General features: G+C 42.3%; 1 protein-coding gene across 3 annotated transcripts in view; it reads right to left on the minus strand.

Annotated features, from left to right (window-relative positions):
• Nucleotides 1-25,287, minus strand: part of PTPN3 (protein tyrosine phosphatase non-receptor type 3) — a 268,618-nt gene that overhangs the window by 96,546 nt on the left and 146,785 nt on the right. For all 3 annotated transcript variants that reach the window (XM_068236673.1, XM_068236671.1, XM_068236672.1), the window contains 5 exons: nucleotides 18,916-18,960; nucleotides 15,410-15,462; nucleotides 11,716-11,836; nucleotides 6,351-6,438; nucleotides 3,097-3,185 (listed from right to left, as the gene is read on the minus strand). In XM_068236673.1, coding sequence (XP_068092774.1) covers nucleotides 3,097-3,185; nucleotides 6,351-6,438; nucleotides 11,716-11,836; nucleotides 15,410-15,462; nucleotides 18,916-18,960 — 396 coding nt within the window. The remainder of the gene's footprint in view (nucleotides 1-3,096; nucleotides 3,186-6,350; nucleotides 6,439-11,715; nucleotides 11,837-15,409; nucleotides 15,463-18,915; nucleotides 18,961-25,287) is intronic.

Genomic DNA, 25,287 nt, shown 5'->3' on the forward strand with positions numbered 1-25,287 from the left:
AAGCCATAGTCGCTAGTTAGTATAAAATCGTTAAAATAATATTACCAATATTAGTACTAATGTACCGTGAGTAAATGTATGTCAGTTCTGGCATTGTGTTTCTGGCATACTTTATGCAGTAGTAATAAAATGTTCTTGGCCTTTCATTTTATTATTGCGTGTGATGCAGCTAACTTTGTACAGATCTAGTGACATGATGAATTATGTCTAGTTTATGTATCTAGGTTGCTTTGTATCCAAGGATGACAGGAGCCAACACTCCAGAGGATTTGACATCAAAAGCAAAGTCTGACCTTTTTGTTATAGGCAGATTTTGGAGTAAGTGCCTGTCAACTAGACAACTGCACAAGGAGCACCCCATAACAATTTTAAATGCTTATTTCTTGCTAGATGTGACATGATAAATGAAAGATTTTACAGCAATTTTCATCATATAAACACTCTTTTCAAAATAGTGGAATCATTTCATTGCAAAGCATTACTCCACGTGATAAACGAACGTTTGCACACGATCAAAAGCCTTTGTTTATTACGCGGAGTAATGCTTTGTGCCCGCAAACCGCATCACACAGCAGATCGCGTGATAACTGCTGTGATAGGGGTTGATTAACTAAAGCGTGATAACTGCAATTTTCAATTTACTGATAATATCACGCCACCTTGACCAATAACATTCAGGCTGAAGATGGCAGTGCGTTGCAAGAAGCAGTAATGTTGACATCAATGTTAGTCAATGAAAGTGCACATAGGAAGGTTGCCTCCTTGCATGCGCCCCCATACGGGGAAATCACATGGTATTCCCATCAGCGCGAATCCTTCTTTAGGCCTAATTCACATTATACATAATTAATCCGAGAAAGGAAAAAGTCTGGCACTATAGCTTTAATAAATATTTGCATAAGTACAATAAAGTGCAGATTTAGAGCATGTGACAATCATGATACAATCAATAAGTGAATATACTTATAGTATGTAAAAATGCTGGGTATAGAGCAGGCAGCTGTGGGCACCAGAGGGTGCATGGCCTAAAATATAGCACAACTGCAAAATTTTTTCCCATTAATGGATAAACACGAAAGATCTGAACAGCCCAATGACTTAAATGGGCTGTCAGTGGACATGGCAGAAAAAGACGCAAACATTGCACAATGTGAAAGGGCCTCAATATTTGTTACGCTTCCTTAGGCTGGGAGCACACTTGCGTTGACAATTTCACTGGATTTTCGGGAGATTTGTGGCACTCTGCATTCATTCGCTATTTGTTATTGCCACAATCGTTCGCAATTTTTTGGATTGTAGCTTACTGTATTTAGATTTAGAAACATGCATCATTTGGGAAAAAAACTGCTGTGCGATTGAAAATCATGGGAAAAAAATGTGAACACAACACATGAAGGGATGCAAACGATGTGCAACTGCTGAGCGGGCCATTGACTACAATGGCCAGTGAGGAGGTGCATGCTTTGCCGTGTGCGCCTACAGCTGCAAAATTCTAACATGTGCTCTCTGAGGACAAACTATATATACCGGTATATTTTCAGCAAGTAAGATAACTACTGTATACTCCACTGTATTGCTTGTAGTGCAGTGTTCTCCCCAGAATTTTTTTCCAGCCGGGTGGCATGAAAAATCAGCCGGGTGGGGATGGTCATGCTGATTGCCACTAGGTGGGTTATCGCCAACGCGCCCCCCCCCCCCCCCCCCATAAAATTGACAGGCTAGGTTCCGTACTGGAATCTTTTAAAGGGATACTTAATTGAAGAAAAATTAGGCTAGTTGTTTACCTGGGGCTTCTTCTAGCCTCTTAAAGTCCTCCTGCTGCCCTCATCGCCATTCCACGCTGCTCTCTTCCTTAGCCTCGCACCAACGCGATCATGCTGCCGTGGCCAGGAGCACTTTGCCTATGCACAGTAGCAATTTTTTGTTACCCCGAAGTGCAGAATGCTGCCGGTCACGGGAATGTATTGATGGAGGAGGCGAATGACACGTTGTGGCCATGCATGCAGCATTCAAAGGGGAATCACAGAGGTACAAAGCAGCAGCGCGAATGACTGCAAGGCATTAGAACAATTTAAGAGGCTGGAAGAAGCCCCAGGTAAGTAGCTGGCCATTTTCTTTTAACAGGTAAAGTGTCTTTAAAGTTCTAACCACCCTTCTGCTGATTTGACAATGAAATTAGCAGCTTTTCCTATATACATGGGTGATCCCAGTGTGGAAAAGAGGATTTCTGGGCCATAGCATGATATGGATAAGCAGGCAGCTTATCCATATCATGCTATGGCACCAGATATCCCCTCTTACACCACCCATGTATATAGGAAACATGGGAAAAAAATCTTAGTAGTTTCATTTTCAAACCTGGCTGCTGGTTGTAACAACACTCAGTTACAAGGGATATTGCTGGCTATGTGGCTGTCAAGGGGCCAGGGTGCCTCACTAATCACTTTGTGTCTGCCTGCCTTTGTCCATGGCTGTCAGTACAGCGTCTCACTCTCCCCCCTCAGACCAGTCTAGTCTGGCAAGAATCAGAGACCAGGGGACACAGTCACAGGACAGGATAATCAGGGGGTAAAAGGGTTAAGCATCTTGAAGTTCTAGCTGGCGGGAGGGTCTGCGCTAGATAGTGAAACTCAACACACAGCGGCTGGCAGGAGGATGAATACAGCGAGAGGAGGAGGAGAGCTGAGAGCATCTGACTAAACATTCCATAGAGAACTGAGCCGCGCTTCCTCTCCGATCTCCTGCTCAGCTAAGCTGCGTGTGACGTCACCTGCATTCCCCGCCCCTCCATACAACTGCCGGGAGCTGAGAAGGAGGGCGGAGGCAGCGTCCCTGAGTGACAGCGGCTGGCTGCAATGATACAGCCACCGCTGCTCACTAATGAGCGACACAGAACGGGACAATTTCACCCCGGCGCTCAGAGGAGATCAGCCGGGCGCTCAGAGAAGATCAGCCGGGCGGCGCGCCCTGGTAAATGGCCCTGGGGAGAACACTGTAGTGAAATAAAATATCTTCATGTTTTACTATTTTATGAAGTTCATGAGAAGAATTGAAACATGCAGACCAAAATATGTACAAAGTAAATAAAATACATACCATGGATAAAAGCTGGTGCAAATTTGCTTTCTATATACAGCTATGCCTCCTGAGGCAATACCGATTATTAATTCTAAATTGTGAAGATCCTGGTAAGACAAAAAAACAAAACAAAACACAATTTAAGTAGCATTCAATAATACACATTACAGTAAGTAAACTTTTAACTTCAGGTAAATAATATTTTTAGCATCCTATGGCCAATCACCAGATTGCTATATTGATCTGTTGCTGGTATTAAGAATATTGTATTTTTATATCACAGAGGGTAAGCATATTCGTCCCAAAAAGCAGTCATTTCTATGCAAGGAAGTTAAATCATAAAAAATTCTATTGTACCATAAAAACAAACATCATTATGTTGTAATGGTATGTTCCCAATGGCACATTAGCAGTGCGACGGTGCATTGGCAATAACATTACCGCATAACATGCATTAGCAGTTGCAGTGGCGCATTCTTTCTAAGTACTGTATGCTTCATTGTATGCCTTGCACTATGGAACAAGCACCCACTGCAATGCGACTTTCCCCCTATGTTGAAATCCTGTTTTCAATGCAAGTTCTCAGTGTGTAAAGGTGGGTACACACGTCAGATAAAAGTCTTTGGAAAATGAAAGATCACAGACCAATTTTACCCCCTTCCATGTAGTATGAGAGCCATACCTACACAGTCTATTCTATGGAGCTGCACTCCCCATCAGATAAAAATCTTTGCAAGATCCTGCACACAAAGGTGCTGTACACATGCAACAGATCAGTATCTGCAAAAGATCTGTTCCTGCAAAAGATCCGTTCCTGCAAAATGCATTCATAGGGCCTGATTCACAAAGCGGTGCAAAGTGTTTGCACGCCTGTGAAAAGCCCCTTATCACGCCTAAACTCAGTTTAGGCGTGATAAAATGAAACTCGCGCGAAATTCCCGCGTGCAAAGTTTTGCGCGCGCAATCGCGTGGCGCACGGTGCAGTGCGCGCGATGTGCCCATTAAACCCTATGGGTGCTGCGCATGGAATTACGCGATTGCGCGCTTAAACTTGGCGCGCTGGACTTTGCGCGCGATAAAGAGTACAAATCGGTGCTAACTCAGCGGTGCAAAGCTTATCACGCCAAAAGTCTTTTAGGCGTGATAACTGAGTTATCACCGCTTTGTGAATCAGGCCCTAAGTCTATGATATCTGCAGATCTCATACACACCTTGTTTAACGGCCCATCATCTGCACATCAGACAATTATCTGCAGATCTGAAGATCCAACCTGGTGGATCTGATCTGCAGATAATTGTCCGTTAAACAAGGTGTGTATGAGATCTGCAGATATCATAGACTTTGAATGCATTTTGCAGGAACGGATCTTTTGCAGGAACAGATCTTTTGCAGATACTGATCTGTTGCATGTGTACAGCATCTTTGTGTGTAGCATCTTGCAAAGATTTTTTTCTGATGGGGAGTTCAGCTCCATAGAATAGACTGTGTAGGTATGGCTCTCATACTACATGGAAGGGGGTAAAATTGGTTTGTGATCTTTAATTTTCCAAAGACTTTTATCTGACGTGAGTACCCACCTTAAAGGGATACTGTAGGGGGGTCGGGGGAAAATGAGTTGAACTTACCCGGTGCTTCTAATGGTCCCCCGCAGACATCCTGCGCCCGCGCAGCCACTCACCGATACTCCGGCCCTGCCTCCGGTTCACTTCTGGAATTTCAGACTTCAGGTAAATAGTATGGTCTGTGCCTGCGCAGTACGCTTCTGCTGACATCAGCGGGAGCGAGGACACGGCAACGCAGGTGCAGTGGTTTTCAGACTTTAAAGTCTGAAATTCCAGCAGTGAATCGGAGGCGGGGCCGGAGTATCGGTGAGTGGCTGCGTGGGCGCAGGATGTCTGCGGGGGACCATTAGAAGCACCGGGTAAGTTCAACTCATTTCCCCCCCCGACCCCCCTACAGTATCCCTTTAAGTAGCCTTAGCCATAGACCCTGAACAAGAATGGAAATCAGGTGCTCTGAATGAAGTCTGAGTGGATTAGTCACATGCTTGTGTCAGACTCTACTGATGCCAGAAAGATCAGCAGGACAGCCAGGCAACTGGTGTTGTTTAAAAGGAAATTAATATGGCAGCATCCATATGCTTCTCACCTCAGGCTCCCTTTAAGGAAAACAGGGTATATTCGCTAATGACCGGTAATATTTACGTGCACAAACAATGCACATGTATTTTTCCCGGCATTACGCAAACTACCTAACACATGTTGTTTGCATAACTTAAACTACATTATAGACACAATGCCTGCTTTGCTAATATAGCATGCCCTATGTTATTTGCATAACAGGTTTTGTTAGTGTATTGTGAGTTAGGCAGCTCTCCAGTCCACATGTAAGGAAGCAAGAGAAGAAAATTAACAACATACAAGGCTCTCTGATGGTCAAAAGGCCATTATTATAGTATTATAAGAATCGAGGTGCTTTTCCTTGACAGGATCTCTATAAACGTCTATCCAACAATAAGGTTTGTTTATAAATTACTGCATGTTAGCATATTACTGTATGTCATACAGGGACTACCACATCCCTGAACAAAATGTGTAATTTGTTTCTGCATCCATATGCAGATACATGGTAATTGAAAATATGAATATGAACCCTAGATGGAGCCATTTAATCATGTTATCCCTCAACTATATAATAGCCAAGCATAGTGTTAACCAGTGTAACTCAATTCTCAAATATGTTGAATTTATTTTTCATTTATTGAAATAATTGTAAGTGTAAATTTAGGAAACCATATTACAATAACATAAGCGTTTTTTCATGTTAATCGCATATTTTGCACTGTAATTTTTCACGATTTTTGAGCAATCACGATTCGCATTTCTTTACCATTAGAATTGTGATTGTTTAAAAATCGCCCAAAAACGAGGCATGCACCGCGTTTGTGTCTACCAATAATTGCGAATCACCGGCGATCGTGGCAGTGAGATCACGGTCATATCCTTTTAATTTCACTAGCGCTTTAAAAGGCGATAGCAATCGGCGGCGATTCAGCGATTAGTGGTTAATGCCAGCTAATTGCCCAAGTGTAAATGGGCCCTAAACATCTGTGCCTGGATTTAATCTGGTAGGTTGTCAGCAAGGCTGGGAGAATGTGCAGAGCTATACAGCCTATTAGGAGGGGGCTCTGGGCCCCTCTATCAGCATGTGCCGATGAAATAAACCCATCCATATCCAGCCAGTAAGTAAATACAGTATAAGGCAAACATACTCTACCACTGTGCATTTCAACTCCATAGAATTCAAGTGTCCTTGCAATGTTAATATAGCACGACTCTGCTTCAGTTTGCCCGAGACCACTAAAAAGGAAAACAGGAAATATTTATATTAGTATAAATATTTTTCACCAAGACTCATTGTATTATGCAGTATTAAAGAGGCACTATGGCGAAAAATTGTAAAATTTAAAATATGCGCAAACAGACAAATAAGAAGTACGTTTTTTTTCAGAGTAAAATGAGCCATAAATTACTTTTCTCCTATGTTGCTGTCACTTACAGTAGGTAGTAGTAGAAATCTGACAGAAGTTTTGGACTAGTCCATCTCTTCATAGGGGATTCTCAGCAAGGCATTTATTCTTTATAAAGATATTCCCTAAAAAGGATTTAAACAAAGATGCTGGCCAGCTTTGCACATATTTAAATTTTTACTATTTTTCGCCATAGTGCCCCTTCAAGGAGGTTACAAATTGGCAATTTCTAAAGCACTTTCTCCTTCTACTGCAGACCTACTGTGGCAGAATTTAAGACTGTTCCTTCTGATATCAATAGTAGTAGAATAATATGGTTTCAAATCATTTAACTATGCAGAACTTGAATGCTAAATTATAGACGTAAGGCTTTGTAGAGTAAGTACATGTGGAAAGAGATGACTGCAATATGTAAAAACAACCCTCTGAAACTTCAGGACAAGCAAACTCAATGAGAAATCTTCAAATCCTTCAATATGGACATCCAGTCTGAAAATCAAAGAAAAAAACTAGAGCTTGCACATAGGAGTGCACAATTGAAGGTAAAGAGGCGCCCTGGTTGAAATAAAAGCATCTAAAAACAGCTTAAAATCGAGGAAATAATATGAGGTGGCTTACCTCAATAACGAAATCCTTGTATATGACAAAAGATTTTTATTTAGCACAGGCAACGCGTTTCGCGGGTCCAAGCCCGCTTCATCAGGCCAATAAAAGTGCCTACAATAGTGAAAGAGCTCCTCAGTATAACTGTATCGACAGCGTTATAGGTTAATACAATGAATACTTATGCATTATACATTTATATCCTAATAGTATACATACCATTATGGTTAAATGAAAAACGATCAAATGGTTCGATAGATCCATCAATCAGAAAAACGATTTTTTTAAAAAGTAAATATAACCTAATTTAAGGATCTGGACTGCTGATCTAAAATGGGAGATGGTAAATATGCAAATGCAGTGTTCAGCTGCATGTGAAGGTATGTATATAATGTTCAAAAAGGATCAACAGTCCATGGGCCTGATTCACAAAGCCACGCAAACCGTCCAGCACGGGTGCGCCAAACAGCCAGCACGCGAAGCGCCGCCCGCGGACCCGCGCGACCGCGGCAAACCGCTTCCAAACTGCTTCGCGTGCTGGCTGTTTGGCGCACCCGTGCTGGACGGTTTGCGTGGCTTTGTGAATCAGGCCCATGGACTGTTGATCCTTTTTGAACATTATATACATACCTTCACATGCAGCTGAACACTGCATTTGCATATTTACCATCTCCCATTTTAGATCAGCAGTCCAGATCCTTAAATTAGGTTATATTTACTTTTTTGAAAAATCGTTTTTCTGATTGATGGATGTATCGAATCATTTGATCGTTTTTCATTTAACCATAATGGTATGTATATTATTAGGATATAAATGTATAATGCATAAGTATTCATTGTATTAACCTATAACGCTGTCGATACAGTTATACTGAGGAGCTCTTTGGGTGCATTTCCACTTGAGCGGCGCGATTTGCTCGCGGAAACCGCGTCAACGAATCCGCATGCGGTTGCGGATTCGTTGACGTTTCCATGCGGATTTACACGCGGAATCGCCCGCGGTTTTAACGACGCGATTTTAACCATGTTAATGCCGGCAAGCATTGACATGGGTTTTTACACGAAATCGCACGCGGAAACGCCGGGAAAACCGCAAGACTAAAGAGCTTGCGGTTTTCCTATTTAGTTACATTACCGACGATTCGCGTGCGGGTGTGCGGCGTGCGAATTCTGACGGCTCTGCTGTGCAGATTTTTTCTGCATAGCGAGCCGCACAGAATTCCTGACAAGTGGAAACAGCGCCCTCCACTTGTATTGGTTGAGCGAATCTGCATGCGGGAAACGCATGCAGATTCGCTCGAGTGGAAACGTACCCTTACACTATTGTAGGCACTTTTATTGGCCTGATGAAGCGGGCTTGGACCCGCGAAACGCGTTGCCTGTGCTAAATAAAAATCTTTTGTCATATACAAGGATTTTGTTATTGAAGTAAGCCACCTCATATTATTTCCTCGATTTTAAGCTGTTTTTAGATGCTTTTATTTCAACCAGGGCGCCTCTTTACCTTCAATTGTGCATAGCTATACCCCCAAACAATCTGTGTTTGAGGGGTGGTGACAGACCACCTGTGGGTGCTCCACAGTGGACACCTGGCCCTACTTTTTCAAGGAGAGCGACCACATCCAGGTCCTGGCTGGGACTACCCCGAGTGGAGTCGGGTTTATGGTCTCCACCTGCTTCCTACGGTTGGTTGCCCTTGCAACCTCCTTTTGTGAGTAGTAATTTATTGAAATTCCTTTTTTTAATTGCATACTAATATACTACACTATTGGGCTCCCGTACTTGTCTCCTATATTTTTTTCCTGCAAGGTGCTGAGGCACCCCCACTACACTATTGCACATAGGAGGTTAGAAGACACAGGACAGAGCAGATTTTACAGTGGATCTCTCTTTTTTCACACCCTCTCAGCAAATACACAATTCTAAAAAACAAAATCTTACACACAAGTGACAAACTCAAGGCCCATGTGCCAAATAATTTTATGTGAAATTGAAACCCATAATCTCCATCCCATAGGTGGCGATGGGAGAGGGTGATTGTTACGGTATATGCACCACACCTCTTCTTAGAGGGCAGCTTGCCTAACTGCTGCTGCAATTCTACTGTATTCAATGCCACATTACTGTATACTGTTCACACATACTACCCCTTCTCCATACAACATAACATGTTGTGTGTGAGTACAGCCCTTGCTCCTCATCCCCCCACCAGGAAAAATCATTTTAGGCAACACGTTTTAAAAAGTGTATGTAGCTTTATATCACAAGAGCAACGTTATTAGACCTGTTGATTGATAGTCAAGCTCTATTGCTCTTACTGTTACCAAGCTTGCAGCTAAAGCTCTAAAACTGTAATATTTCCAGTTATTTAGCATTTGCCTGATAAAAATATAGTAGGTTCAGGCTAATTTCACAGTGGGACGTTAACGTCCCACGTTACAGCAGCCAGTAACGCAGCCCAACTCACAGCACTGTAAAATCAATGTGCTGTTCACAGTGCACACGTTGCGTTACATAGTAACGCAGCACGTTTAAACAAAGTGCTGCATGCTGTACAGTATACTGTACTAAGCCACGTTAGACTGTTTGCACATGCTCAGTAATGTTGGAGGAGGAGGTCTCCCCTCCTCCTCCACGGCCAGCCACATGGCTAATTAATATTCACTGCACTGTGGTGACTCGTGGTGGGACTGTAGTGTTGTCCGGATCATGAACGAATCGTTCATTTGATCCGGATCTTTTTTGTGAGTCGAATCATCTGGATCATCACAATGAAAGATTCGGTTCACAGCGGATGTCTGTCTGGAAGAAACAGGAACATACAGAATGTACAGTGCAGGGAAAGTCCTGTCCTGCTAGTCATTTCGGCCAGTCTGCTTCCCTAGTAAAATGATTCAAATGATTTGGTTCAAAGATCCGGATCTTTTCAATGATCCGATTCAAATGATCCGAATCCTTAAAAAGATCCGGACTTCCTATCACTAATCTGAAGCGGCTGCTTTGAGAGCTGCATAACGCAGCTCAATCTGACGTCCAACTTCAACACCACCATGAAACACCACCATGCGTTGTGTTAGGGGCACGTTATGCGACCATAACGTCCCCTAAAACGCAACGTCTTGGTGGGAAAGTAGCCTCAATGTCTATTTTTTGGGCTAAGCATATTAACCACTTTACCCCCGCGCGTACTGATTTCTCCGCCCCTTTTTCCATCCTTTCACCCCCAGGGACGGAGAAATCCGTAGTTTGCGCACTCCCGCCGCTGTCCGCGCTCCCGCTCGTAAACACGCCGCCCGCCGCTAGTAAACACGCCGCCGCCCGCTCGCCCAGAGATCAACGAACGGGAAAATCCATTCCCGTTCGTTGAATTAAGCCCCGCATTGATCTGCTGCCGCTCGGCTGAGCAGCGCGATCATTGTGAAAAAATAACAAAGTCCCAGCCTCTTTCTACTTCCTGCAAGCGTCCGGAAGGACGCTTGCAGGTCGCATGAAACAAATTGGTAATGTTGCCATCTTGTGGCCAAATAGTAAAACTACACCCTAAACATTTTTTACACACAAATAAACTTGTTTTACACAAAAAATTAACTCCTTACCTCCCACACTCCCCAATTTTTTTTTTTGTAATAAAAAAATAAATAAAAAATTTACAATTTAAAAAAAATACATAAATAGTTACCTTAGGGACTGAACTTTTTAAATATTTATGTCAAGAGGGTATAACACTGTTACTTTATAAACTATGGGCTTGTAATTAGGGATGGACGCAAAACTGAAAAAAATGCACCTTTATTTCCAACTAAAATATTGGCGGCAAACATTGTGATAGGGACATAATTTAAACGGTTTTATAACCGGGATAAATAGGCATATACATTTAATGGGTTTTAATTACAGTAGCATGCATTATTTAAAAACTATAAAGGCCGAAAACTGAAAAATAATAAATTTTTTCCCACATTTTTTCCTATTTTCCCATTAAAACACATTTAGAATAAAATTATTCTTGGCATAATGTCCCACCTAAAGAAAGCCTAATTGGTGGCGAAAAAAACAAGATATAGTTCATTTCATTGCGATAAGTAATGATAAAATTATAGACGAATGAATGGAAGGAGCGCTGAAAGGTGAAAATTGCTCTGGTGGTCAGGGGGTAAAACCCCTCAGTTGGGAAGTGGTTAAATAATAAAAAAAAAATTAAAACAAGTTATCATACTGTATATTCCCTCAATACAAAACATGCTGTGAACAGTATTGACATGCATACACGTCAGTACTCTCCTGCACTGTATTTACGAGACCCTTGCTTGACACATTTTGGCAAGTTACAGGAAAAAAAAGTTATGAAAATTAATTTGATCACCTTTTGCACAGAAATCCTGGGGAAATTGAACGCCAGGCAAGTTAAACAGCATTCTGCAGCATTCACAACAAACATGAATAGCTTGGTAAATGCCTGCAATGTGAAGAAACCCCATAGCACAGCATTCACAATGATTATTACCTGTGCTGGTTGTGGAGGGTTTCCACTTTGCTTATGAAATCGTTGTCTTGACCAGGGATAAAACTCTTATTTGATAGGTGTCCCGGAAGATGCACTGAAGAGTTGTAGTCTCCCAACTCAGCTGCATAAAAATCAAAAGACCGTTATAAACGAAGTACCTATCTGACCAACCTGTTATGCTGGGTACACACGTTAAGATTTTCTGTTCGATTTTGCGACCCAATCGTTTTTCCTGCACGATTCTGCACTCGATTCTCTTATCTTCATTTGTTTTTCTTATCTTTTTTCATTCACCGCTATGAGAAATCGAGCGCGGAAGCGATTGGGAGCAAAATTGGACATGACGGATTTTATCTGTCGGATCCATCTATCGCACGGAAAATCGTACCGCGTGCATTAGGCATTAGAGGTCGTATTTCACTTTTGTATAACCACATCATGGGATTCACTGCTGGCATAAAGTATGATCTACAAATAGATATGCACCTTACCCAATGGCATAAGATTTGTAAAAGCATGAGGACTGTCTTAATACATCTGTTGTAAGGGATAATGTTATCAAAGTAGCCACAACATTGTATACAATCCCAACAAGACTCCCTAAGATGTTCACCAATGTTTCCCCTTATTGTTTTTGAGAAAGTCTGGAGGATGGATCCATGTCATATTTTCTGGAGTCGTGTGGTTTGCGGAAAGTCTATGTGCTAAAATCAAGATTCATCTTGGTCAGTTCCTCTCTAGCAGCTTCCCAAACACTACTGTTTGCTCCCAGTCATTCTATACCTAAGGTCTGGAGAAGGGTATAGTGTTCCTTTATTAGCTCAATTCTTTGGGCCATAGCATACTGTATACTTGTAAGACACCTACCTTGCAATAGGAACAGGTACTTGGCAGAATAATATGTTGAGGGATTGTGTGCTACACACTATGAGCGACACTGTAGTTAAGTTTCCCTCAGACTGGGATGATTAGGTGCAATTCAGTTCACCTCATGCACCTTAAACCTTGTAATCTTTCCTCCTGTTTATGTCAATCTCATTTGGCATTCTTAATTTTTGCACTGTACTGAAGAACGGATTTATACTTTTTGTGCCCCTAGGCCAAGTATGTTGTGGCACTGCTTTCATGTGCAGCAGAGCTCCTCCCATTCCATGTTCAGTCCCTTCTTCCAAGTGTATCATTCATGTACAGCAGCTCCTCTCTTTCATGAACTGATCCCTTGAGCATCAGTTTCCCTTTTTCTTGCTCCCCATTTTCAGCCTCGTCTTTCATATGTAGCAGTCCCTATTTCATGTCCAGGTGCCCCCTTAGGCTGCAGCCACCAAAGGCCCAGACCTTTGTGGCTTTTCCAGAAATCCGGCCCTGACTCTACTACAACTGTTTAACATTTAATTTGGATTAAAAAAATGAAAGTGTGCTAAATACGACATATGTATAACTTTATCCAGGTAATAATAATACACTGAAATTATTTTTTCCTTAAAAGCTACAGGTATATGGTATATGGATTTTCTCTGTGAGCTTGTGCTATTTCATTTTTTTTCCAAGGAAAAATATGTGCTTCCAAACTGTTCTCTTTATAAATACATCCAAACTGAAGTAGCATTTATCCCATAACAAGTATGTTCTGACAATGCATCTCAGGAGTCCATTTAGTGAATGTTTTGTGGAGTGCAGTTCTATGTGAATGCCAGGAACTAAACAAGATAGGCTACAAGCGCTATCTCTGTCATCTTTTCACAAATTATTTTCTTCACAGCAACAAGAACTCCCACACCCAAATCTTCTAGCAGTGATGTTCCAGCTTTACTCATGAACAGCTTTCAAAGCAGCTTAATCCCTGTTCAAGCTAAGAAAACAGCATTAGCTCCTTGGCAAATTCGCTTGGAACTCCGCCACACTGTTCATCCTAAACTGAAACAATGCTTAATTTGAATGCACTTTTTCTATTAGAAATATGTGAGCCAATAAATATTCTGCTGATATGAGACTGGAAACTTCGGGATGTTTCTGGGCTTAAACATTTGCTATAAAAGGGCAATTAGCTATTGGGTAACCCTGCATTTATGGGCGAACCTGATAGATGTTAAGAATTATGAAATTAATCTTCATTGTCTGAGCATTCAGCAATCTAAATATAGTGCTAACACTTGTGCATGCATAGAGTGATTATGCTAAACAAAAACAGGAGACCGTAAACCAATTATCAAGTTCCTGTATGCCTGCCAAATGCCAGTGTCATTCAGTCCACTACTAACTTATCTTATACTTAGGATCTCAGCAAGACAATGGCCTCAATTCACTAAGCTTATCTCCTGTCTTTAATAACTCTTCTAGAGTTGTTACCATGGTGATAAGGCATGTAGTATTCAAGAAACATTTTACCTCAGGCAAACCTAAAGTTAACTCTTCTGTCTTTAATTTAACTCTTTAATCCTTAAAATAACTCCAGAGTTAAAGACAGGCTGTTCATTAACTGCGTGTGAAAATAACTACAGAGGAGGTAAATTAACTACAGAGGAAGTAAATTAACTACAGAAGAGGTAACGTAAGGAATGAAGAGATAAGATAACTCTCTTACTGTGTGGAGGTAAGTTTTCTCTTGCCTTATTATCTCCAGCATGATCTTAGTGAATTGAGGCCAATATCTCTGTTATTACAACTTTCCATGAGTATCCAGTTGCCATGCATCCACACTGCACAAACACATTTCCACAGGACACAAACTCATTATACTGGCATTTGCCAAGCATCTAGTGGCTGGAAAGTGTACTGGTTAAAGGCTCTGCCTCTGATACAGGACACACCTCTTCCTGTTCAGTAAGCAAGCACCTATTCAGTGTGGAGTCCTTGGGCTAGACTCCATAACACTGCTAATGCCTACAGAGCGCTTGTCAATGGTATTATCTTGTCTAGTAAAGGGTTACTGTTTTTACTCCTAAAATGACACTGAAGTGGGTCACTGTGTACCTATCTGGTAGTAAGGGTGATGACTAAGCAGATTTACTACCTCAGTAGCACTGGCTGCTGTCATAAATTAAGCTCTAATGAGTCCCATCCAGTTTCCATAGTCAGATGATAATCCAATTAGCTCCGTGACTACTAACACCCTCCCTCTGTACACCTGACTCATGTCTCAGTACTGGTGTAGAGGCCAGGTGATGACATCTCCATCCGGTATGTGGCTAGCATGGAATGGGTGAAGGAGGAGTAGGCAAAGGCATGGCAGGAGGTGCCTTGCTAAGCTTCTGAATGAGGAAATCCAGACAAATACCAGGCAAAATCTCATTCATGGCAGTAGAAAGTGCAGTTGGGGTGGCAAGGCAGTATAAACTACAAGGATAATTTAGCCAGTTCCCTTATATTACATAGAAATGGTAAGATTGTATGAAAAAATTGTACCATGTATGGCCACCATTACACAGAATACATTTTCAGTTATATTGCACGGTATAGAATTTTGTGAATGTACAACAAATATGACCGTGACATAATTTTGAACTCTGTCAAAACATGTTACTCCAATACTTGATGGGGCACGGTCTAGTTCTCATAAATACTTAAAACCTATTAGTAGTTTTACAATTTTACAAAAATAAATTAGTAAACTACAAATCTGTAAACTTTTCACTCACAGCAGTTCACAGGTAAAAATATACAATACGGTTGTATGAAACAATGTAAAATGACTTACACTGCACAGCATATGATGCCAGTACAACAGCTGAATTCAATGGACATGCTAACCTAAGAAAAGACATAAGATGCACGTTAATTTTTCTTTGTATGACAACAGAATTAAACCTCACATTACATAGCGTATAACATGACATAAAGCTTTATAGAGTGTATACCAATCCAGATAAAGAGGCGTACCGTCTAATGTGACTGTTTATCGTTAACACACACATATACAGTATATCCAATAACCAATCGGATCAGAAGCTGATGTAGTATAGGAGGAAGTCCCAAAACACAAAAGGAACATAATATAAATTAAATGTGCCTTTTTAGTGAGCAACGGTGGTTTCCCATGATGCATCACTCCCAAATATGCAAATCCTCTCTATGCCACTGAAAGCCAGGCTCACTTCCAGAACCGCTGGTGTATAGTGAGTCTAAAGCTTTTACATTTCTAAGAGCCACATCAATCCAATCCAACAGGTGATGTACTTGTAAAGTATTCCTGTTGAAAATGGTTCCAATTAACACCCTTATTTACTGGACATCTCCTAAAGGCCCCTAGTACTTGCTCTGTCTTAAATACAGTTGGAAGCACCAGGGGCAGCTCCATTGCCCCGTCTAGACGCTAGGTAGCAATACTGAATAATGTGTCCGGAAAGCTGATTAGGATCATTGATACGTGTACTTTATAAACACACCTATTCTTTTATGTTCTGTGTCGTCATGTGTCCCCCTCTGTGCCCCTTTGTGTCTCCCTTGTGTCCTCCTTTGTGTCCTCATGTCCTCCTCTGCATGTGCACAGTACAGGGAGTCCCCGACATTGCTGCGGGTTAGAGGTTTGTATTTTTACGTTAGGTTATGTGGAGCTTTGCTGCAGGTTGGAGGTTTGTATTTTTTGTTAGGTTATGTGGAGCTGCTGCAACAACCAGTGTAAAGTTAGAGTTCCTCTTTCTCATAACCTAGAGTGTCCCTCAAACAGCTTATAGAGTCAGATGTGTATAATACCAGCTGAAAATAAGTTTATATACACCGTACTTTAGACCATAAGACGCTCCTGACCATAAGATTGTCAGGAACATTAATAGGACAAAAAACAGGGGAAAATAATACAGTTAGGCAGGGGACACACTTGTCTTTCAGTTGTGTGTGTTGAATGTAGAAAAACGCATTTTTCACAGCAGCTAATGTAACTGATGCCCCTTGATTTACATGAGTTCTCAATTTAAATCAGGTTTTCTGTGCAAAAAACACACATGAAAACAGTCAGGAGTGTCCCCTGCCTAAACCTGGTGCGTCCAGGGTGCAGAGGCGTCTTGTAGATCCCCCCTCCCCAAAGATCATTTCCTCCTTGTACTACTTGTGTCCCCGTGTGCTTCTTGTACCTTTTGTGTCCCCCACTGTCCCCCTTGTGTCCTACTCTGTCCCCTTGTGTCCTGTGTCCTCCTCTGTGCACCTTGTGTCCTCCCAAAAAAATATGGTAGTTTCTTTAAAATAATATGTCCATAGAGGAAGATCTGCTGTTTTCCCAATATTGTGTTAAAAGACAACTGACCTGAGAGAGTTATGGAGACTGACATATGTATTCCTTTTACATAATGCAAATTAAATGGTTGTCCTGCTGATCCTCTGTCTTTAATACTTTTTAGCCATAGACTGTGAACAAGCATGCAGGTCAGAAGTTTGGCTTAAGTTTGATTGGATTATCTGCATGCTTGTTTCAGTATCAGGTTATAGGTACTGGAGGGCGCTGCCTAAATTACTATTATACAGCTTATTGATATCACAATGATACAGATCCTTCACAACAATATTCTGCCTCCTGCTGCAACCATCTAAGGTGGGGTTTGCCCCATTTCCCCCAACTCTTAAAGAGCAATAGATTTTATACTGATAAGAGGTGCGCTGGACATGAACAATCACAGTCTACTGTTCTTATAGATAAAACAATTTATTTAGAAATATTATTACACTATGACCCTTTAAGCGGAACTGTAAATAGTTTTTAAACACAGTGTTTCACTTACCTGGGGCTTCTGCAAGCCCCCAGCAGCCGCCCTGTCCCGCGCCGGTCCTGCCCGAGCCTCCGTTCTCCCACCGCCGTTCCGTTCTGTTCCTAGACTTCTAAATCGATGCCAGCGTGGCTCTGGCCAAGCGTATCTTTTCTTCGCGTTCCCCTCTGCAATAGCAGGGGACACGAAGAAAGGATACGCATGGCCAGAGCCGCGCAGGCGCAGTGGCCCTGCGGCGAAACCGAAAGCAGCTAGCGGCGGGAGAACGGAGGCTCGGACAGGACCGGCGCGGGACAGGACGGCTGCTGGGGGCTTGCAGAAGCCCCAGGTAAGTGAAACACTGTGTTTAAAAACTATTTACAGTTCCGCTTTAAGTATCAGGTTATAGGTCAAGTTATACCCACTCACACATACACACACATACTAGAGCATGCTGCCCCCCCTTAAAAAATGAAAAAATATGTTTTAAAATTAAAAACCCTAAAAAATAAAAAAAAAAATAAAAAAAAAAATCACAAAAATAGTGTCCTCCAGGAAGGCCAGAGGACACTTGTATACCTTGAAGGTATACAAGTAGAGGATTGGACTATAGAAGGCATGGTTGCCAATTTTAGGATATAGTGGGATTATAAACACTGTAAAGCTACATAACTTCTCTGCATATAGATCCCTCAAGATCCCAGGAACTATATGTAATTTTTCTGCATACACTATTTTGCCATTTTTGTGATTTTTATGGTTTTTAATTTTAAAACATATTTTTTCATTTTTAAGGGGGAGCCAGCATGCTCTAGTATGTGTGTGTATGTGTGTATGTGTGAGTGGGTATAACTTGACCTATAACCTGATACTTAAAGCGGAATATAACCCTGCATTTCAACTTTGCTCTAAAACATTATTTACAGCATATTATATGCAAAAAGCATTTTTTTTTTACTAGACCAGCATTGGAAGGGTTAAACACAGAGGTTTTAAGTTCCGTGCAGACGTTCAGATAGTTACATTCTATTTAGTTAGATGTATCTATTGATAAACAGTTACACACTCTTTGGCTGTCTTCCAAGCTCCTTCTCAGTGAAAGAGATGAGTCACAATAAACACTTAAAAGATACATATTTGTAAACAAAAAGTATCTAACTGAAGTTCGGATGCATCTGCAGAAATCTCTAGGGACTTTAAAGCCCTGTGTAACCCTTCCAATGCTGGTCTAGTAAAAAAAAATATGCTGGTTGCATATAATATACTGTAAATAATGTTTTAGAGCAAAGTTGAAATGCAGGGTTATATTCCGCTTTAAGGGTCATAGTGTAATAATATTTCTCAATAAATTGTTTTATCTATAAGAACAGTAGACTGTGATTGTTCATGTCCAGCGCACCTCTTATCAGTATAAAAATTGTTTCAGTATCAGTAAAATGTATATTTGTGAGATTCAACTTTTCTGATGCCCCTTTTTAAGATGCCACATTTCAATAGAATAATATATTAATTTACAGATTCAACTTACCGTCCCTCTAAGATGTCACTTTTTAGTTGCAAGAAATATAAGTGCCTAAAATGCAAAATAAGTATATTTTGAGGAATAGCACAGAGTGACAATTAGAAATAATTAAGTTATTGTATATACATTTTCCTCAAAGAGCATGAAGGAGAATGTAATCTGTTGCAACAGGTTTGGGAACGGCTGGGCACAATCATGTGTCCTTGTCTCACATCTGTGTCCTGTGTAGGCTTAACTAGGAAGCAGAAGCAAGGCAAGTTTGAAACCAGCCATTTACAGACTTACAAATCTATCATCCCATTCAGGGCCAGGCCGAGGTAAAAGCTTGGGGGGGGCAACAGCCTCTGGGGGCAGAGCCATGAGGCCAAGCCTGTGCCACAGCCCCCAGTGCCCCCCCCCCCCCCACCCGGCAGTGGGAGAGTAGTCACGAGCGGATGTGCTGGAGCAGTTACTCAACTCCCACCACCAGGATCTCTCTTCAGCCAGGCTGCAGTGTTCCCTCTCATTGGCTCCACCAACAGCGCCCCTCATTACACTGTGACCTGGCTGACCAGAGATCCTGATGCTGAGAAGTCAGTAACTTCTCCAATATACTCTGCTCACGACTCTGCATATATGGGGGGAGGGGGGATAACTAATACTTCGGGCACAACTGGCTGGGGGCACACATTGTTATGACCCTGATCTTACCTACAATGAATTCTCCTCAAGAAAAACAGATGTACAATAAATGGATCAGCTCTGGATTGTGAGTTCACTGCAACAACTGTAATGTTTACATGTTTTCATCTTGAAGGGAACCTTAAAGAGACTCCGTAACAAAAATTGCATCCTGTTTTTTATCATCCTACAAGTTCCAAGAGCTATTCTAATGAGTTCTGGCTTACTGCAGCACTTTATACTATCACTGTCTCTGTAATAAATCAATGTATCTTTCCCCTGTCAGACTTGTCGGCCTGTGTCTGGAAGGCTGCCAAGTTCTTCAGTGTTGTGGTTCTGCTATGAACTCCTCCTTCCAGGCCCCTCTATGCACACTGCCTGTGTGTTATTTAGATTAGAGCAGCTTCTCTCTTATCTTTTACAAGCTGGATAAATCGTCCTCTGAGCTGGCTGGGCTTTCACATAGTGAGGAATTACAGACAAGGGCCAAGCTGTTTGCAGGAAGAAAAGAGCAGCCTGAAACTTCAGTGCATGAGAGATGCAGGGGGAAAGAAACACACAAATGATCTCTTGAGATTCAAAAGGAAGGCTGTATACAGCCTGCTTGTGTATAGCTGTATTTTCTATGTGTGGACATACTGTACATCAAACTACTTCCTGTTTTGGTGGCCATTTTGTTTGTTTATAAACAAACTTTTTAAAACTGTTTTTAACCACTTTTAATGCGGCGAGGAGCGGCGAAATTGTGACAGAGGGTAATAGGAGATGTCCCCTAACGCACTGGTATGTTTACTTTTGTGTGATTTTAACAATACAGATTCTCTTTAAGTGAGAGGTGGAGGCTTCCATCTTTATTCTGCAATAAACAATGCCAGCTGCCTGTCTTCTATGCTGATGCTCTGCGTCTAATAGTCACTGACCCAGAATGAGCATGCAGATCCCATGCTTTGCCTCTGGTCTGACTCCACTGGCTGCATGCTTGTTTCAGGTGTGCGACTCAAAAACAACTAAAGTCACAAGCTCAGCAGGACAGCCAGGCAACTGGCATTATTTATTAGAGAATGAAGATGGCAGCCTTTGTATTCCTCTCACTTTGCGTTGCCTTTAAAATCAAAAATACATGAAGCTAAAGAAACAATATGACTGCATGTTTATACTAAAGGAACAACACATTAATTACCGTAATATTTCCTCCCCAATAAATAGCATTGCTAAACAAAAAAGAAATGATTTAATTACATCAGAAAAAAAGACTATGTTGTTCCTTGATCGTTCCATAGAAATGCAATTAAGCTGCACCCAAAATAGAACTAAATTACCAATTACCTTTCTAGCTACACCAGAATAAAAGAGACTGGGATGTAAATAGCAGTTGATTGAGCCATATTTCAAGTTCAGTTATACTGTATGTAATAGGCTTGGGGATGTTGGAATCTTTCAGAATACATCATGCTGCAGCGCAATGTTTTTACAGCACTTTGCAAAATAGATCATCAAGTATTATGTAGCTGTAACAAACGCTGGAGAGGCAGCCACGGTGAACAGCGCTACCACCGCAACTGCCTCCCAGCTCCCTGTTTAGCAGCATATCCGGGCTTCAGGCGTCTAGCACGCTGAGGACGGAACTGTCAGTTGCACATAGGATTGCCTCGTCATGCACGTGCGCGCATAGGCAGGACCTTTATGTGGGGAGGAGGCGCATCAGCTGACCGGCTGACGTCAGAGGAGATGCTCGCCGCTCCTCATTGGTTGATCGCAGGGGGCGTGCCTGGAGAGTCTCCTCTGCTTCAAAAGCCTTGCTGTGTCACTCGCAACTTGTCTGCTGTTGTGAATACTTTGTGTTAGCGCTCAGACCCTTATAGTTCTGGTGTGTTTTGATCCGGGAGGAAACCAGGGATTTCACACAAGATAGGAATTGTTTGATAGCCTTAAGCATTACTTTACTGTATATTATTTGTATATGACTCTGGCTCGTTCTGACCTCTCTCTTGCTCAGCGATTCTGTACCTTTGCTCATCTGATCTTGTTGCCAACCCTGCCTGTTTATATCTTCCAGACTCTGCCTTCCGATTTTGTACTGCATCTGTCTGTCTGTTGCCAAACCCGATCTGTCTGACCACTCTACTCTCACCAGAGGGCACTGTACTGATTGTACCCACCAGCTCCTCTGGTGAGGTATAGCTCTTATCAGTATTACTGTTGCACCAAACACCATCTATATTTGTTGTCACATCAGCTTCTGATATACCAGTATTATAGGTGATTCTGCAGATCACCTTATAATCAGGTATATATCTGCATTATAGGTGATACTGCAGATCACCTAATAATCAAAATTCTGTCTCTTGCTGACATAAATCGTTACAGTAGCCTTCCCTTTCAAATAAAAGGGTAGTACGACTCAGGATTAATAATTCGATGTGATATAATTAATATTTTCAGAGTTGCTATACTCTCCTGGAACTACAAAAATAAAAAAAAAACACAAGCAATGTTTTTCTAGTGATTTATTTATCTGAGCCTCATTTCTGGAAAAACAAAACAAGAAAAAAGAACAGCAACGCTTGGATGCAGAAAAACTGACTTCAATGAATACCTATGGGAAAATCTGCATCAGAAAAAATGCATTTAGTGGAAACAGGCCCATAGGAATTCATTGGAGTCAGTTTTTCTGCATCCAATCTGCTTGTAGTGGAAACAGACCCTAAAGCTACTTCAAAAACAAAAATAATTTACCCAACTGTGTCAGCTAAATAGTAAAATGCTTTTACCATGTGGTCCGGGTGGCGGACTACATTTCATAAGCGAATCAGAGGATTCCAGTGACCTTGGGGCAACACCCTTGTGTACATTTGATATAGGTGCAAGTTGAAAATGGAGCAGGAAATAGTCATAGAATATTGGTAAATTTACCGATATTCTACTGCGTCATTCGTATAATAAAATATCGGTAATATTTAAAGATTTTTCTGTTGTCCTGATGAGCACCTTACCTTAACACCCCAACCCCTCGGGCGACTAACCTTAACCCACCATGAAGAAGGGTAATGCCTGCACTTTCGCTATATAGTACCATGACCAACAATGTAGATCAGCTGAGGCTCAAAATGGTAATACTTTACTAAGAAATATAAAGATGCAGCCTAATTGTTTGTTTTTTTATTTGTAAATGTTCCTTCTAGTACTTCAATCTAAATAATGCAGGTTTAACACGAATTACAACTAACGTGCATTTTGCGAATGTGCAAAAATGCATTTGCCACACATCTAAAAAAAAGTCAAACGAGAATAGCACTTCTGCTATAATTTGCGTTTTCGTGTTTGCGATTTCATATGCGTGAAAAAAGACTTACTTCTTGTAGCATAAATTTGCACATCTCATGTGAATTCCCATTAATTACCTGTGGAAAAAATAGCTCGCAAAAATTTGCTTACAAACACAAATTTTTATGAGGTCATCAAGCAAAGACCCTAAGCGGCAATACAGAAGCCCAGCTGCCTGCCTCTGCATACTAAACATTGGATAGATAGTGGATAGCGGAGTGTGGCCACATTTAAAGCAGAGGCACTGCTTAGGAAGCAGGAAGGGGCAGTGGCGTACCTAGGGCATTTGACACCCGGTGCTGGGTATTATAAGACACCCCCCAAAAAAAGTAAAGGGGCAAAAAATGGGTGGCACTATAACATGCGGAGCGCGAAGCGCGTTGCGGCAAAAATGGACGTAGCCATGACCGGATGAGGGCAGAGCTAACTGTAATTTGACGTGAACCCGGGTGAGAGTGATATGGAGGCTGCCATATTTATTTCCTTTTAAACAGTATTAGTTGCCCTGCTGATCTATTTGGCTGCAGTAGTGAACTGAATCACACCAGAAACAAGCATGCTTGTTCAGGGTCTGTGGTTGAAAGAATTAGAGGCAGAGGACCAGCACGGCAGCCAGGCAACTGGTATTGCTTAAAAGGAGATAAATATGGCAGCCTTAATATTATTCTCACCTCGGGTTCCCTTTAAAAGTGCAACGCAAAGACAGAGGACCCAAGTTTTGGTGACCCTTTCCCCAGAAAATTCACATAATTGTGCACGTTTTCTCAAGAAAATACACGCAATGTGTGCAGATTTGCCCAGAGAATACGTTCAATCATGTCGGCAGATTTGCCCAGAGAATACGTTCAATCATGTCTGCAGATTTGCCCAGAGAAAACGTTCAATCATGTCTGCAGATTTGCCCAGAAAATACATGCAATCATGTCTGCAGATTTGCCCAGAGAATACGTTCAATCATGTCAGCAGATTTGCCCAGAAAATACATGCAATCATGTCGGCAGATTTGCCCAGAAAATACATGCAATCATGTCGGCAGATTTGCCCAGAAAATACATGCAATCATGTCTGCAGATTTGCCCAGAGAATACGTTCAATCATGTCGGCAGATTTCCCCAGAAAATACATGCAATCATGTCGGCAGATTTGCCCAGAAAATACGTTCAATCATGTCGGCAGATTTGCCCAGAAAATACATGCAATCATGTAGCAGATTTGACCAGAAAATACATGCAATCGTGGGGCAGACCTGTCCAGAAAACACTTCAATCGTGTAGCAGACCTGGCCAGAACATAAACGCTACCCCTGGCTGCTAATATAAATTAAAAAACAAAAAAAAAACATTTACTCACCTGCAGCAGAGCTCCTGTTCCGGCCTCCGTCCAGTGCACAGCTCCCACGATCCTCTGCAGCCAGCAACTCCCAAAGTCTCCAGAGCAGGGCTTCGGACATTTTACTATAGCCCTGCTCTGCCGCTGCGGTGAACTGATACGGCATCTATTAGATGCCGAAAGTCAGTTCACGCTGGGGGGTGCTTGGAGAATTTTAAAGGGGGGTGCTTCAGCACCCAAAGCACCCCCCTCCCCCCGGTGCCACCACTGCCCCCAGTATAGGTAGCTAGCAGTTGCCCCAGTATAGGTAGCTAGTTGCCCCCAGTGAAGGTAGTATAGTTGCCCCAATATAGCTAGTATAGTTGCCCCCAGGATAGGCAGCATAGCTGCTGTCCCCAATGTAGGTAGTGTTGCTGCCCCCAGTGTAGCTAGTATAGTGGCCCCCGTACAGCTGCCCTCCAGTATAGCTAGTATAGTGGCCCCCATAGTTGCCCCAGTATAGCTAGTATAGTGGCCCACAGTTTAGATAGTATAGTTGCCTCCATTGTAGCTGGTATGGTGCCCCCCCCCCCCCAGTATAGGTAATATAGTGGCCACCATAGATGCCCCCAGTGTAGCTAGTATAGTGGCCCCCCGTTTAGCTGGCCCCAGTATAGTGGCCCCCAGTATAGCTAGTATAGTGGCCCCCAGTTTAGGTAGAATAGTGGCCCCCAGTTTAGGTAGTTTAGTGGCCCCCAGTTTAGGTAGTATAGTGCTCCCCCCCGTGTAGCTAGAAGGAGGGGTGACAGCAGGGATAGCGGCGGGGAGGGGGGAAATATCCCCCCCCCCTCCCTCACCTGGGTCCCCTCCTTCTGCCTCTCTTCTCCCCCCAAAAATGCGGGCAGCGGGCCAGGGGCAGTGGGCAGCGAGCAGGCTGGCGCGGAGAATACTCACGTTACTTCCGCATATCAGCCTGGAACGCTGCGTCGCCATCACGTGCCTCTTCTGCGCCTCTGCGTCTTCTGCTGCCCGCATTTTTGGGGGGAGAACAGAGGCAGAAGGAGGGGGACCCAGGTGAGGGAGGGG

Source organism: Hyperolius riggenbachi, chromosome 5 (genome assembly GCF_040937935.1).
Source record: "Hyperolius riggenbachi isolate aHypRig1 chromosome 5, aHypRig1.pri, whole genome shotgun sequence".
NCBI lineage: Eukaryota > Metazoa > Chordata > Amphibia > Anura > Hyperoliidae > Hyperolius > Hyperolius riggenbachi.